The 17,065-nt window shown below is 36.3% G+C and overlaps 1 protein-coding gene across 1 annotated transcript in view; it reads left to right on the top strand.

The window, feature by feature from the left end:
• ERP44 (endoplasmic reticulum protein 44) overlaps positions 1 to 17,065 on the top strand; it is an 88,397-nt gene that overhangs the window by 42,376 nt on the left and 28,956 nt on the right. The window contains exon 5 of the mRNA XM_065879107.1: positions 16,815 to 16,999. Within this exon, the coding sequence (XP_065735179.1) occupies positions 16,815 to 16,999 (185 nt within the window). The remainder of the gene's footprint in view (positions 1 to 16,814; positions 17,000 to 17,065) is intronic.

Here is a 17,065-nt window from a genome sequence, read left to right as displayed (position 1 = left end):
ATTCACCTGTTGACAGACATTTGGGTTGTTTCCATTTTCGGGCTATTATAAATAAAGCTGCTATGAACATTCAGATACAACTCTTTGTACACATGCTTTCATTTTTCCTGGGCAAATACCTAGGTGTGAAATATATGGGTCTTATGGTAGGTGTATATTTAACTTTTTAAGAAACTGCCAAACTGTTTTCCAAAGTACTTGTATTATTTTACACATCTACTAGCAGTGTATGAGTGTTCAAGTTGTTCCATATTCTTGGCAACATTTGGTATGGTCAATCTTTTAAATTTATCAGATCTGTTAAATTATTAACAGGTGTAATAATTTCTTATAATAAATTCTTACTGGGTTTTGAGAACTCTTTTTACAAGTTCTCTTTTACATGTGTAATTTGCAGATCTTTTTCTCCCATTTTACTCTCTTAAGAGTGTCTTTAATTGTGCTAAAATACACAGAGCATAAAATTTACCATCTTTACCATTTTTAATTGTATAGTTCAGTAACATTAAATATATTCACACTGCTGTACAACCAGTCCCCAGAACTTCATCTTGTGACACTTAAATGCTATACTCATTAAGCAACTCCCTGTTTCCCCCTCCTCGTAGTTCCTGGTAACCACCATTCCTCTTTATTTTTCTATGAGTTTGACTATTCTAGATACCTGGTAAAAGTGGAATCATACAGCATTTGTCTTTTTGTGGCAGGCTTATTTCACTTAGCATAATGTCCTGGAGGTACTTCCATGTTGTCGCGTGTGTCAGAATTTCCTTCCATGTGATGGCTGAATGATATTCTGTTGTATGGCCATCCTACAACTTCTTTATCCATTTATCCATCGATGGACACTTAGGTTGTTTCCATGTCCTAGCTATTGTAAATAATGCTGCTGTGAACATAGGGGTGCAGATGTCTCTTCAACATACTGTTTTCATTTCCTTCAGATGTATACCCAGAAGTGGAATTGCTGGATCATATGATAGTTCTATTTTTTAATTTTTGAGGAATCACAATACTGCTTTCCAAAGCAGCTGTACCAACTTTTATATTCCTGCCAGCAGTGCACAAGGGTTCTAATTTCTCCACATCCTTGCCAACACTTATTTTCTGTTTTTGAGATAACAGCCATCCTAAACGGTGTGAAGTGATATTTCATCCTGGTTTTGATTTGCATTTCCCTAGTGATTAGTAATGTTGAGCATCTTTTCATGTGCTTCTTGGCCATTTGTTTACCTTCTTTGGTGAAAAATCTGTTTGAGTCCTTTGCTCATTTTTTAATCCGTTTATTTTTTGTTGTTGAGTTGTAGGTGTTCTTTGTATATTCTAGACATTAACCCTTTATCAGATAATAGGATTTATAAATATTTTCTTCCATTCCATAGGGTGCCTTTTCACTCTGTTGATTATGTCCTTTGCACAGAAGTTTTAAATTTTGACGTCCAGTTAATCTGGTTTTACATTTGTTGCCTTTACTTTTGGTGTCATATCCACGAAATTATTGCGACTCCAATGTCATGAATCTTTTCTCCCCTATTTTCTTTTTAGAGTATTAATCATTTAGGTGGTATGTTTAGGTCTTTACCCATTTCAAATTAATTTTTGTATATGGTGCAAGGTAAGGATCCAGTTTCGTTCTTTTGCTTGTGGACATTCAGCTTTTCTAACACCATTTGTTGATGGACTGTCCTTTCCCTATTGAATGACTTGACACCCTTGTCAAAATTCATTTGACCATATTTCTGGGCTCTCTGTTGTGTTCCATTGGTCAATATGTCTATCTTTATGCCAGTACCACACTGCTTTTATTACTGTAGCTTTGTAATAAGTTTTGAAATCAGGAAGTGTGAGATCTCCAGTTTTGTTTGAGAGTATCTTCTGAAGGGCATATACTCTTAATTTTGATGGAGTACAATTTGTCCTTTTACAAAATGGATTATATTTTTAAATTCTGTATCTCAGAAATCTTTGCCTCACCCAAGATCACAAAGATTTTCTGCTATGTTTTCTTTCATACATTTTATAGTGTGAAGTTTTACATTTAGGTCTATTATGCATTTGGAGTTAATTTTTACATGTGGCACAATGTATGGATTGGAATGCATTTTTTGCAAGTAGTTATCAAGTTGTTCTGACATAATTTATTGAAAAGACTATCCTTTCTTCAATAACTAACTTTGCATCTTTGTTAAAATCAACTGACTATATATATATGGATCTATTTCTAGTCTCTGTACTGGATATATTTGTCTATGATTTATTTGTTTGTCTATGTTTACACCAATACCACACTTTCTAGATTACTGTAACTTTATAAATAAGTCTTGAAGTCATGAGTGTAAATCTTCCAACTTTGCAATTTTTTTCAAAGTGGTTTGGTTACTGTAGTTGCTTTGGATTTCTGTATGACTTTTAGAATCAGCTTGTTAATTTTTAGCCAAAGGGGGTGTTGCGGGGGAAGACTGCTGGGATTTTAATTGGGATTACTTTGAATCCTTAGACCACTTTGTGGAGAACTGTCATTTTGACACTATTGAATCTTCTAATTCATGAACATTGTATATCTCCCCATTTATTTAGGTCTTTTCAGTTTCTCTTAGCAATGTTTTGCAGTTTTCAGCAATGTTTTAGTCTACATGTCTTTCACATCTTTGTCATATTTATCACTATTTTTTGATGCTGTTGTAAATGATATTTTTAAAATAAACTTTTTATTTTTGGAACAAATGTAGAGATACAGAGAAGTTTGCAAAGATAATACGGTGAGTTCCCTTATACTCCTTACTCAGTTTACCCTAATGTTGACATTTTACATTACCATGGTACATTTGTTAAAACTAAAATTTTTATTTCTGTTGTTTGTTGCTAGTATATAGAAATACAATTGATTTTTGTATAATGATCTTGTACACTGGTACTTATTAGTTCTAATAAGTTTTATGTAGATCCCATAGGATTTTCTACTTAGCAATTACACTGTTTGCAAATAAAAAGTTTTACTACTTACGGTCTTTATTTCCTTACAGTATTCTTTCCAGCCAAGTGTACCTACTTGCTGCTTCAGGATTAGTTTCTGTCAGGCAGAAGTTCTCTATGAAGCTTCCTAGCAGAACCAGAAGGTGACCTCAGAATCAAGATATCATCCTGCTCACATATGTGTTCTTATTAATCACTTGTCTGGCATTGTGGCAACCCACTCTGTCCTGCCTTCTGATACTTAAGTCTGTCTCTCTTGTTTCCAGCTCAGTGTGTCACCCAGAACTTCCATTCATAGTAATAGTGTTATTTCTTGGAAAAGGTCCTGTAAAAAGTTTCTAGTCAAATTGCTGGGAAAAACTATTGTTGATGTAGTGCTTACTTGGAGTTAGGCATGCTTTTTGAATGTATTATTTCAGTTATCTTCACCACTGAGATACGGTTATGCATTTATTCCACAACATTTTTTTTTAATATGCCTGCCCTTTAGAATGCAGTGTGGGAGGTTCTAGAGATATAGCAGTGAGCCAAACACACCCAGAAAGGCAAGAGCAATAAATACACAATTGCTTATTGGGATAACTGTTTTGAAGGGAAGGTTTTGGGTGCTATGAGATAATAAGTCTGACTTAGTCTAGGGGCATAGGAAGGTCCTCTCTTGAGGCAATGATACAAGACCTGAAGGAAGAGTAGGAGTTTTTTTTTTTTTGCGGTATGCGGGCCTCTCACTGTTGTGGCCTCTCCCGTTGCAGAGCACAGGCTCCGGAAGTGCAGGCTCAGCGGCCATGGCTCACGGGCCCAGCCGCTCCGCGGCATGTGGGACCTTCCCGGACTGGGGCACGAACCCGTGTCCCCTGCATCGGCAGGTGGACTCTCAACCACTGCGTCGCCAGGGAAGCCCAAGAGTAGGAGTTTTTAAGGGAAAAAAGGGAAGAAGAGTGTTTCAGACAAATGGAGGAGTAGGTGTGAAGTTTCTGAGGTGGTAATGAACATTGGACTTTCAGAGAGCTGGAGTATATTATCATCTTATAGATGAAGACACTGAAAGACTTAGAGAGGCTGAGTGATTTACCAAGGTTACATAGTAAATGGGGGGAGCCAGACTTGTCACCAGCAGTATACAGCTTTTATCAGGTAACTATACTATTTTGAAGGTCAAAGTAAAGTAATTTAAATTGAGGTTTCTCATAGAAACCGAGAACTCACCCAGTTCCTGCATAAAAATGACTCAAGGGGGCTTCCCTGGTAGTCCAGTGGTTAAGACTCTGTGCTTCCACTGCAGGGGGTGCTGGTTCGATCCCTGTTCAGGGAACTGAGATGCAGCATGCTGCGCTGCATGGCCAAAAAAAAAAAGACAAAATGTTTGTTATGAATAATGTAATAGTCTGTTTAAATTATCCCTACTGGGTCAGCATATGAAAAATGTAGTTACTTATATGTGGTATTATTGTTTCTATACTGTGTGGCCCAGCCCTCTACTAAGGTAGAATCCTTTGTTCTGGTACCAGAGGCCTACTACTTACTAAGTCATATACTGTTGGGCAAGTTATCTAAAAAAACAAAAAAATTGCTAAACTTGATTTAGGACTCACCATAAAAAGTGTGTGTGCGTGTGTATGTGTGTGTGTGTGTGGTGAGAAAGAGGGATATGGTAACCAAATGTGGTAAAATGTTAAATCCAGGTGAGGGCATGCAGGTGCTCATTATATTACTTTTTCATCTTCTTTTAAGTTTGAAAATTTTCAAAATAGAAAGCTGTTATAAAAAGTCACTGAACCTGTAATTTGTCTGGTTTGGAAAAGAGGGAGGAGCGCCCTGTTGCTTTAGAGTTTTTGAGAGAATATGTGTGAAAGAAGCTTGAAATCTGCACTATACAGGCGTACTGTGATACTGTTAATTGTAATTTCTGTTGCTTTCACTATGATAAGTAACCTTCAACATGATTATTGAATTTAAAGAGAATTTCCTTGGATGACTTTTACTGGCATTTTGAGGAATACTTAGAGCCACTTGATGGCTTTTGGAAACTGAGCCCTTGTTCTCTCTGTGGCTGTCTCGATTTCTTAGTGAAAACCTCCTGTGTGCAGGGATGGCAGTTGAAGGCATTTTGTTGGTCATGAACTGCCTTCTCTCATAAGTTGCCATCTCCTGAACAGCAGCACGTCTGCGTTACCACTGGGTGCTATGGAAGGTAGATGTACCTTTTGTGAATATTCTCCCATTACCAAGTAGAATGCCAGTAACACAAAGATGGCTTAATGTTAGGAAATAGAATAAATCCCATCAGTATCTAAAATGGGGAAAACCAGCTTATCCTATCAATAAATGCTGAAAGACTTGATAAAACCCAACAAGGTTCCTGGAAGAAATTAATGTGGCAAAATGAATGAGCCATCCTTTGCTTGCATTGAGGTTTTAAAATCTTTAATGACTATGTATTGCTTCTTAACATTTTGCAAGCTCGAAATGAGGTGTAACACATGTCTGAATTTAGTTGTGAGTCTATCTTAGCCACAAATGTGGTATATTGTCGTGCGTTTGGGAATTGCTGCCAGTGTGGTGTTATAGTTTTTTTCTTTATCAGTACTGCTTAAGAATTGAGGATGAGGTGAGACCATAAAGTGAAGAAACAAACAACATAATTACATAACAATATAAAAATGTAATGGCACTAATTTTCATAAAACATGCCGAGTATTTTCAAAGCAGCCCCTGTGGGAGGCAATGCATGTACTCATCCCTTAGAACCTGCTGGGCCTCCTTTTGGAGTTGTCCTCTATGCCAGTTTACTAGTTGATCAGGAAAAGTTATCTCAGTACATAATTCTAGGTTTGCTGCCCGCATTTCTTTCTATCTCTGTCTCTTCCACGTAGCAGCATCCCATGGAGTGCTTTCTGCCCTACCTTTATCTCACTTCGTTATATGCCCTTCCTAGGACTTTATTTGATGAAAGGTTCAGGTAAATAGGCTGAGAACTTGGAACTGGAGAAGGAGAGAAGGCAAGAATGGATATAACAGGCTCATTTCACTCAGTCAGCCCTTTTGTTTCTGTGTATGAGCTGCTTGCAGCAGCTTTGATTTCCCTTCCCCACTCTACCGCCTTCCCCCCAAAAGGTTGGAAACTGTAAGAGAATTTTAAACTTGGACTGTTGCTGGAATGACATCAGGAAGCTTCCAACTATTTAAGCTTAGCTATATTTTTTTGAAATCCCAGTGTAAATCTTGTAGCTTGAAAAACCCTCATCTAGTGGTAAAATTTAGTTCACCTCCTAAGCCCCTAAGTTCTCCATCTGTTGTATTTAAGGTAGGGAACAGACAAAGTAGAAGAGAAGTAGAGGAAGAGAAAAAGTAAAAGGAACTCAGGGCAGTTAAAGAGACAGACTCAAGTTACACATAGAGGAGCAGCTCCCTCCTACAGCCCAGAGAGCATTTGCTGCTGTGTCCCCACTTATCCTGCAGAGGACGGGTAGTATGTTTCATATTTGTCACAGATCTGACAATTGCCCTTTTAGTTTCTCCCAGCTGGGAGAAAGGAATCTCTACATCTCTGGTGAAGACATATTTATTATGGACTTATTAGAGGATTTCTTTTATACTGATCTTAGGGAATCCAAACTGGTATATCTTTTTGTTACATGTATTATACATGAAGAGTTTTAAGAATTTCATTTAAGATTCTAGTCTGTGCAAACAATTAGAAATTGTTCCTAGCACTGGATTGGGGTGTCTAGCACATTATCTGTGTTTATTTATAGTTATTGAATAGATGGATGGATAAATAGTAGCCAGCATTTATGAACTATTAGTTTTATAGGTGCTTTGTTAAATACTTTAAATAGGTTATATCATTATCTCTCAACATACGGTAAATATTTTTTGCAGTATTTTGTCAAGTTTACTTGTCACTGATTATAAGGCACACTTTTATCTGTAACTGAAAAAAAAAACAGAAAGATTGAACTATGTTTTCTTTCTTTTTTTTAAAGAAGATGTTGGGGGTAGGAGTTTATTAATTTTTGCTGTGTTTCGTCTTCGTTTCTGTGCGAGGGCTTTCTCTAGTTGTGGCAAGCGGGAGCCACTCTTCATCGCAGTGCGTGGGCCTCTCACTATGGCGGCCCCTCTTGTTGCGGAGCACAGGCTCCAGACGCGCAGGCTCAGTAGTTGTGGCTCACAGGCCTAGTTGCTCCACGGCATGTGGGATCCTCCCAGACCAGGGCTCGAACCCATGTCCCCTACATTAGCAGGCAAATTCTCAACCACTGTGCCACCAGGGAAGCCCTAGCACAATGTTTTCTTATCACTTAGGATTTTAATGTCTATCATAAGAACTACTTTAGAATTACTTAGATACAGATTTTTTGTCATATCATTCATTTGTGTACCTAGAAAGGGAAGTAATTTATTCAAGTAATCCTGAAACAGTTTCACTTTCAGAATCTGACTCTTGTGCAATCACTTACCATTTCTGAGTCATTGATTTCTGTGGTTTTCCACACAATATTTATTGACTTCTGTGCCATTAAGAGTGTTGGTAACACTCTTGATTAAAGAATGTTACTGTACTTTTTCTAGGATTTTCTTCCAAGCTGCTCATACCCATTCTGCAAGTATTGATGCTGAGACTTTACTGTTTGACTAACCTTAGAGTTCATTTTTTCTCAATTGAAACATGTCAACTGCTAGTTAAGCAGCTTTTATTCAAAGTCAGCAAGATATAACCAAAATGTTAATAGCAGTTTTCCCCAGTGGTAGTTGGATTACAAATGATTGTTTCCTTTTTTTGTAATTGTCTTTGTTTTCCAAAATTTCTACACACACACACACACACACACAATTAAAACTTGCCTTTGCTTCAACTATGGATCATGATATCACTTTATCTAATCTTATGCAGCCTCTTTTGGAGAGTTTGAGAGTAGAATTCATCACTCTCTCTTGGTGGTCATGCTGCCTTAGATGTAGAAAGTCCCATCCATCTGCCCCTGGTGGGACCAGGTTCTGTGCTGCCCTCCAGTGGCTATAGGCTGTATAGCACTGAGCAAGAGACGTTCTTACATTATTTGCTGGCCAGTGCAGAACATTGACTCCCACTAACATTTTTAGGAATGTACTTTGTAATTGTCCTTGAATTAGGCAGCACTTGCTCCCAAATACCAGAGTTACTCACACTTGTCTGCCTTCCAATGCAACTTGAACCTTCCACATTAGAAATTGAGAAGTTTTTATAAGAGCTATACACAAATGAGACATTAAGAATAGGAAAATAATTATAGACAACAATATTGTATTAATATCAAACTTACTAAGAGACTGGATCTTAATTATTCTCACCACAAAAAAAAGCATAATTATGTAAAGTGATAGGAGTGCTAGCTAACACTACAATGAGGATCACATTGTAATATTGCAATATAGAAATGTAGCAAATCAACATGTTGTACACCTTAAATTTATATACAATGTTATATGTCAACTATATTTCAGTAAAAAAAAAAACGAGAAAATATACAGTGAAGAGCTCATGTGCATAAAATAGAACTTGGATGAGCAGGTTTAGTCTGAATCCTGAGTAAGCTTATAGGCTTTGTTTGTAATTTTTCTGTTTAGGGTTTTATTTTGCTGTTGTGTTTTTGTTTTGTTTTTTTTTACCACATTGTGGAAGGGCATAGTTTGGGAATAGAAAAAGTACATAGGCGGCAGTGGTCTTTATCCTGGAACCAGAACAGTAAGATCTTCCTGTTGAAATCATCTGCCTCTTTTACTATCTGACATGGATAATCATAGCAGGGAGGGACATTGCTGAGACAAGAGGAGAGGCATTTTCCCATTTGGAACCCTGCTGGGCATTAGGCAGGCAGGCTGGCAGGCAGAACCCATCAAGGCAAAGTAAGTGACCACTGAAGCAAAAGTACGTGCTAATTTTCCAGTCAGCGAGATGTTAACCTTCTTAAATTTATAATTCCTTTGACATCCATTTTAACATTTGATCCATCTAGTTAATAATAATAAAAAAACCCCTCCATTTATTATACCCCTTAAGTCATCCTTTGTTATACTGTCAAAATGTCACATTGTAATTATCTTAAAATCACTTTTGACCAAAGCTTGTAAAAAGTCACCTTTATGTCTGAGATTATTGATCAATGTAATTTTAAGGTTTTTTTTTTTTCGGTACGCGGGCCTCTCACTGTTGTGGCCTCTCCCGTTGCGGAGCACAGGCTCCGGACGCGCAGGCTCAGCGGTCTTGGCTCATGGGCCTAGCCGCTCCGCGGCATGTGGGATCTTCCTGGACCGGGGCATGAACCCATGTCCCCTGCATTGGTAGGCAGACTCTTAACCACTGCACCACCAGGAAAGCCCAATTTTAAGGTTTTTGCTTCTTTTTTAAAAAAACAATTTTTATGTATTTTTGGCTGTGTTGAGTCTTCGTTGCTATGCGCGGGCTTTCTCTAGTTGCGGCAAGCTGGGGCTACTCTTCATTGTGGCGCATGGGCTTCTCATTGCGGTGGCTTCTCGTTGCAGAGCATGGGCTCTAGGTGTGCGGGCTTCAGCAGTTGTGGCTCGCAGGCTCTAGAGCGCAGGCTCAGTAGTTGTGGCACATGGGCTCAGTTGCTCCACGGCTTGTGGGATCTTCCTGGACCAGGGCTTGAACCCATGTCCCCTGCATTGGTAGGCAGACTCTTAACCACTGTGCCACCTGGGAAGTCCCAGGTTTTTGCTTCTTAATAATTAAAAACCACTTCATTATGCAGTATTCCTGCTGTCATGATGTTGTTTGAGAATTAAGCAAGCAAGTATCTATTCCTCTAATAGTCTTTAAGTGTTAAATCTTTTTCTATCCATAACTAGAATTTTAAGGCAACCTAAAGGTTGTACTTTTAAGTTGGTAAACAGACTCTTATTTCTCCAGGACTATTATAGTGACTTCCTTACCAGTCTCCCTGGTTCTCTACCACTGTTAGGTGAATATTTTTAAAGCCCAGCTTTGCTGCTCAGTGTCTTCTTATCACATGTAGGATAAAATTCAAATACCATTAATTTAGCTCTTAAGGCTCTCTGGAGTCCATCTGTAACCTTATTTATTTCACTTCTAGTTTACGCGTATTTGCTGTTAGCACACTGTTTTCCGATTACGCCCACTAATTCACCAAGTTAAGGAAGTTGAAAGCATTATATTGTCTCTAGCAGTGCCTCTTGCTGTCCAATTTCATACTGATCCTTAGGCCACAAATAGAAAATGGATGTTTCGTCTTACACTAGTTCATTTCTTTCTGGGTCTATTGCATATTTTTTCTGCCAAATCCTTTGGGGATTAAATTCCTTGGCAAATCAGGCACCAGCTAGTCTAGTTTAGCCTTTTTCCTTTTTTTTGGATGCGTTGGGTCTTCGTTGCTGCACGCAGGCTTTCTCTAGTTGCAGCGAGCAAGGGGCTACTCTTTGTTGCTGTGCGCGGGCTTCTCATTGCGGTGGCTTCTCTTGTTCTGGAGCACGGGCTCTAGATGTGCGGTCTTCAGTAGTTGCAGCATGCGGCCTCAGTAGTTGTGACACACAGGCCCTAGAGTGCGCTGGCTTCAGTATTTGCGGCACGTGGGCTTCAGTAGTTGTGGTGCATGGGCTCAGTATTTGTGACGCGCAGGCTCAGTAGTTGTGGCGCATGGGCTTAGTTGCTTCGCAGCATGTGGGATCTTCCCAGAACAGGGATCGAACCTGTGTCCCCTGCATTAGCAGGTGGATTCTTAACCACTGCGCCAACAGGGAAGTCCCTAGTTTAGCTTTATTAACATTGAATGTGCACCTAAATTGGACCTAGTAGGATATATTTTCCCTGTGTAGGGCTTGATAATATTGATTTTAAAAATTCTTAAAAAGTTATTGTTATTTTGCCGATAGGATGGGCCAAATGTGTTCTCTGGTAGTTTTAATTTGTTACTTCTTAATTACAACTGAGTGTGTTTTTACATGTTTATTGGCCATTTGTGTTTGTTTCATAAATTGATAATCTTAGCCCATTTATCTTTTTGATGGTCCTTTTGTAACTGTTCTTTATATATTCTGAATATTAATAATTTGTCTCATATATGTCACCAATATCTTTCTTCCTGTTTGTCTTAAAAATTAATGGTGTTTTCAACATCTAGATGCTTCCTTGCCTAGGCAGCTTCAAAATCTGGCAAACGTCTTGGTTGTATGTTTGATGCTGATGCAGGCCTTTATACAATTAGACAGTATCTCCTAAGCACTACAAGGCCATGGGAGATTTTACTCTTTTTAGCTCAGTCCCCAGCTTCCTATGCCACCCCTGTACTCAGTAAATATCCTCTGGGGAAAACTTCCTGTGTGTTTCAGGGGTCCCTTTCAGTCCACCATTCCAGCCCAGGTACTATAAATAGCTTCACTGATTTCTCTTTCTCTCTGCCTTTGCAGGTGTAATCCTTGGCCCTAAATCTGCACAAGTTGCAGATTTAATTTCTAAAAGGAATATTGCATAGGAAACCTAGCAGAAAAATAAATGCCAGTGAGTGAGCTTTTGCTTACTTAGGAATGGTCCTTTCCTTTCTGGAATTAGTGTGACTTTAAAAAAAAGTCATTTTTTTCCTAGTCATCACAGCAGAAGCAGTCGATTTCTGCTACCTACTATATCCTGCTTGGAAGTGGAAATCTTTTCGTAGATCCTCTTTTGGGTTTTCTGTGAACGCAGTAAGATTGTCTGCAAATAATGACATTTTAATTCTTTACCAGTGTGTGTGTGTGTATTTCTTTCTTTTTCTTACTACACTAAGAACTTCAGTACAGTGTTATGTAGAAGTGATGGCAAGCATTTTTATTTCTTTCTTGATATCAGCAGGATAGCTTTTAGTGTTTTACTGTCAAGTTGTTTGGTATTTAGATACCTTTTATTAAATTAAGGAAGTTCCCTTCTATTCCTAGTTTGACAAAATTTTTAAGTGTGAGTAGATGTTGATTTTACCAAATGTTTTTCTGTTTCTTTTGAGAAGTAGTAGAACCTTTCTCTTTCATTCTGTTAATGTCATGAATTACATTGATTGATTTTCAAGCATTAAACTGAAGTGCTAGGCTAAATCCAGCTTGATGTATTATCTTTTGTACACAGTGCTAAATTCACTTTAATACTTTCTTTTCAAGTTTTGCATCTTATGTTCTTGATTGAGATTAACATGTATTTTTCTTTTCTCATCATTTCCTTGTCAGATTTGGCAGAAAGATTATGTTGACCTCATATTTGGGAAATGTCCCCTCTTTTTGTTTTCTATGAATGGTTGTATAAATAGCATTATTGACTCCTTAAATGTTTGGTAGAATTTGCTGGTAAAGTTTTCTAGGAATGGAGTTTTCTTTGTGAGAAGGCTTTGGATTATGGGTTCAGTTTCCTTAATTTTAGGACCAGTTATATTTCTAGTGTTGGTTTGGTGAGTTGTGGTTTTGTGAGAATGTTTGCATTTTATCGAAATCTCCATACCATCATTAAGTTATTGATAATATTCTCTTATTATCTGAGTTGCAGACTCCCGCTATATTCCTGAAATTGTGTTTTTTCTCTTTTTTTTTTTTCTGGGTTAGTCTCTCCAGGGCTTTATTGATTTTATTATATTAGTCTTTGCAAAGAACCAGATTTTAGCTTTTTTGGTTTTTTGTATTGTGTATTTATTTTCCACTTCATTAATTTCCACTTTTATCTTTTTCATTCACTCCTTTCTTCTTTGTTTTTCTTTTATGATTTTTTTTTAGATTAATACTTTTTTGTTTTTTAGCCTTTTCCCCCTAACATATACATTTTAATGTTATAAATTTCATTCTAAGCATTGCTTTGGCTGTACGCTGCAAGTTCTGATACGTATTTTTCATTATCATTCAGTTCAAAATATTTTCCAGTTTCCCTTTGTAATTTCATCTTTGATCCATGGCATGTAGAAGTTACTTTATTCTCATTATGAGTTGAATTGTTTGAAAGTTGTTGAGACTTTTTTTGTGATTCATCATATGTTTGTTTTTTATATGATATATATACCTGCAAAAAATGTGTATGTTGCAGCTTTGGGATAGTGAATAATATATCTGTCAAATAATTCTGGTTTCTTAGTTGTGTTATTCAAATTCTCTATATTTTATTGATTTTATTTGTTATATCAGTTGCTATAAGAGGTGTGATAATAATCTCCCACCATGATTATAGATATTCCTTGTAGTTCTGTCATTTTTTACTTTATGTATTTTTAGGTTTTTATTTGACACATAGAAATTCAAAATTGTTACATCTGCCTGGGGAATTGAACTTTTTATTAGTATGAAGGGACCTTCTTGATCTGTAGTAATGCTTTTTGCCTTAATATGTACATATTTACTACTAATATAGCTGTATGAGATTTTGTTTGATTAGTTTTATATAGAATATTTTTTCCCATCCTTTTAATTTTAAAGTTTATTTAATTTTAAAGTTTGTTATCCTTATGTTTAGATGTATATTTTATAAGTAGTATATAGTTAGATTTTACTTTTGCACCTTTGTCAAAAATCACTTCTGCATATATATGTGGGTCTGTTTCTGGACTCTCTTCCATTGATCTATTTGTCTATTGTCTGTCTTTATGCCGTTATCACACTGTCTAGATTCCTGTAGGTTTACAGTAAGTGTTGAAGTCCACTAGTGTAGGTCCTCTAATTTTGTTTATTGGGTATATTGGTCTGTAATTTTTTTATAATGTCTTTGTCTGGTTTTTGTATAAGGGTAATGCTGGCCTCACAGAATGAGTTGGGAAGTAATTCCTTCTCTTCAATTTTCAAGAAAAGTTTGTGTGGAAATGGAATTATTTCTTCCTTAAATATTTGGTAGAATTAGCCAATGAAGCTCTCAGTGGAAAGAGCTTAGAAATATGTATTTTTGAAAGAGAAAAACAGATCATGAAATTTTGCTAGTAGTTTCAATTCAAACTAAATATTACGGGGTTTTTACTGAATTCCCTCAATTTTATATTTGTATCTTTTTCCTTGTGCTGAAATCTTGATTCTTAATAGCATTAGCGTGATTACTCATGTGCTTTATCTATAATTTGTGCGTGTTTAGTTCAAAATAACAATTACAGCATTAAAATGTTTTAATCTAATTTTGTTTTACTATTAAACATTTCCTTGGTCCCAAGTCAAAACTGTAAAACCAAGGTATAGTCAGGGAGATATGAATTCCATTCCTGACTTCTCCTTCCATTCTCTTCCATTGATGTTGTTTTTTGGAGGAGGTAGCATCATAAAGATATATATATATACACACACACACACACGTATATATACATATATATATTCCTACTTATTTTCCAAGTTTCTTCTCCATATTTCTTTCACCTGCTCTGCACCTGGCTTTTTTCACTTAACACAGTGTATCTTGGAGATTGCTCCTTAGCAGCACAAAGAGATCTTTTTCATTCCTTTATATAACAGCCTAGTACTTCATTGTATGGGTGTACCGTACTTCATTTAACCAGTCTCCTACTGATGGATGTTTGGGGGAAATAGGAACTTCTAAAAAGACATTTTCCACATTCCAGACCACAGCATTGTAGCATTGGCTAGTATTATAGAACTATTTAACCTAATTTTAACAACATTTTTATTAAAACCTTTTTCATTTATATATCACTGCAAAAATTCATTTTACAGTATGCTAGGTTTCATTGTGTAGTGTTCTGGTGACTGAATGAGTTTTTTGGTTAGGAAGGTAAAGTTCCGTACTTCTTACTATTTCTTTGGGTTGATTTTCTACTAAGTAGTTTAAGCCTAAGCCTTTGTGGCCTTTGCCTTATAAGAGGTGCCTCTGTTTATCTTAAAAGACTTCTACTTGCTTAAACAACCACTCTTACCCCTGAATTTCTGGTACCAGTTTAATCTAATTAATTCCTTGATCAGGTAATAGAACCACCATTTTTACAACAACTCAAAGACATGTTTTCTCATTAATTTATCAGGTTGAAAAAGGGCTTATGGCTGATATATCCACTAGTGTTCTGCTTCAAAAAGTATTAACTCCTAAACCAAACAGATTAATGTCTATTTAAATACTTGTATATTAAGGTATCTTAATATTATTTCAGATTTCTGTGATTTGGTGAATAAAATATTCTCCTCGATCTCATGTATGACCAGTGGTTCTGTCTCTTTGCTCATATCTGTCTTCTGTTTAAAGACTTTTAATAGTCAAGTATATTTCCCCTTTATAAATCCTCCATGGAGTTCAACAAAGTGTTATGTGATCTTAATTACATAGTCTTTTCTCCAAACCCCCTTCTGAGAGCCCATATTCCATCCTTAACTTCTAATACACCGTTTTAGTATTCTTTGATTTCTTATCTTAGGAAAAGATGCAACCTTGACTTATCGAAATAGTGTAAGTATTTTTAGCTCTTCCTAGGCAGTGTGAAGACCTTAGAATACTTAGAATCATTAACCTTCTGCTTACATCCCCTCCCCCAGTTTATATGTTGTTGTTATTATGTATTTTAATTTGTGTCAAACTCCATAAGGCATAATTATTGTTGTTTTGTATAGTCAGTATTCATTTAGATTTTTAAAAATCTTTTTTGAGGTATATAGCTAACCTAGAATTAACTGTAAAATGTACAAATTAAGTTTGACCTATGTATATACCTGTGAAGCTGTCAGTACACATATATATATATACCCTCTGGTACAGTTGTTTCTACCATCTAATCTCCTAGAAAATTAAGATGGTTAACAGAGTTTATTGCAGTTCTGTTTGTTTTGTTTTTGTTTTGTAACTACTAGGAATGGAGGTAGGGCTAGAGAATTTTCATGTGTGTTTTTTTTTTTTGCCACCGTTTTAGAATTCTGCCCTCATTTTAAAACTCAGTTTAAAAAATTCTTTTTGTCATCTGTTTTAAGCTACTTGTGCTCTCTCAGGTCCCCTTCACTCTAAAAATGTAGTGTATCTTTTATCATTCTCATACATGTGACTAGCATTACATATGAGCTTTACCAATGTCTAGAAACCATTGATTTCTCCTATTTGCTACCTCTTGGAAATAACAGCAGAAAAATTTAAAGGCTTTTCCATTCTGATTGAGTCAGTATCTTAATAATTGTGATTCCTTAAAGTGAGATCAGCATACATTTTTACTAAAGTTTCTTATTTTGAGGCTATAAATCCTAATTTTAATGATTTGTTTGAGAGTATACCCATAGGTCATAATAAAGGGATTTTTTTTTTTTAGTATATACTGCTGAGTTTTGCTCTTAATTGTATTAGCTTACACAAAATTTGCATATGTGGGATTATAAATTCTTCTACTAGCAAAGAATCTAATATTAGATTTTAGCCTTTAAGAGTGATTTTAATTTACATTTAATTCCCTTTTATTAAATACTGTAAGAGATCCTCACAACATAAAGTGATTCGAATGACTGTTTTCAAAATTGGAATTTTGTACATCCAATTTTTTTCTAGACTGTATAATAATACTGACATTTATTTAGAGTTTACTCTGTCATGCATTTGTATTGTCTCATTTAGTCCTTAAAACAACTCTATGTAGTAGAAATTATTATCCCTACAGATGAGAAACTAAGGCATGGAGAGCTGATGCACCTTACAAGTTCACACATACAGTAAATAGCTTTGGGATTTAAACCAGGTAATATATGTCTGGAGCCTGGCCTCTTAACCAGTATAAACTATTTTTTTCTCTAATACTGGAAAAGAATTATATGAACCAAAATGTTCTCCTAAATAACTATAAGATTTTTGACTGTTGGGCTAATGGGCCCACTCAGACTAAGTTTGAGGGTGACGTTACTTTTTTTTTTCATTCTTTTAGCTGATATAGCCCAGAGATATAGGATAAGCAAATACCCAACCCTCAAATTGTTTCGTAACGGGATGATGATGAAGAGAGAATACAGGGGTCAGCGATCAGTGAAAGCACTTGCAGATTACATCAGGCAACAAAAAAGTGACCCCATTCAAGAACTTCACGACTTAGCAGAAGTCACCACTCTTGACGTAAGTCATTAACTTTTGCTGGATCAAATGAAGTCTGCCTGATTAATGTAAACAAATTCTTATGCA

This window comes from Phocoena phocoena, chromosome 6 (genome assembly GCF_963924675.1).
Source record: "Phocoena phocoena chromosome 6, mPhoPho1.1, whole genome shotgun sequence".
In the NCBI taxonomy this organism is placed as follows: Eukaryota; Metazoa; Chordata; class Mammalia; order Artiodactyla; family Phocoenidae; genus Phocoena; species Phocoena phocoena.
The sequence above is the reverse complement of the archived record's forward strand: the minus strand, read 5'-3'. Positions and strand labels throughout refer to the sequence as shown.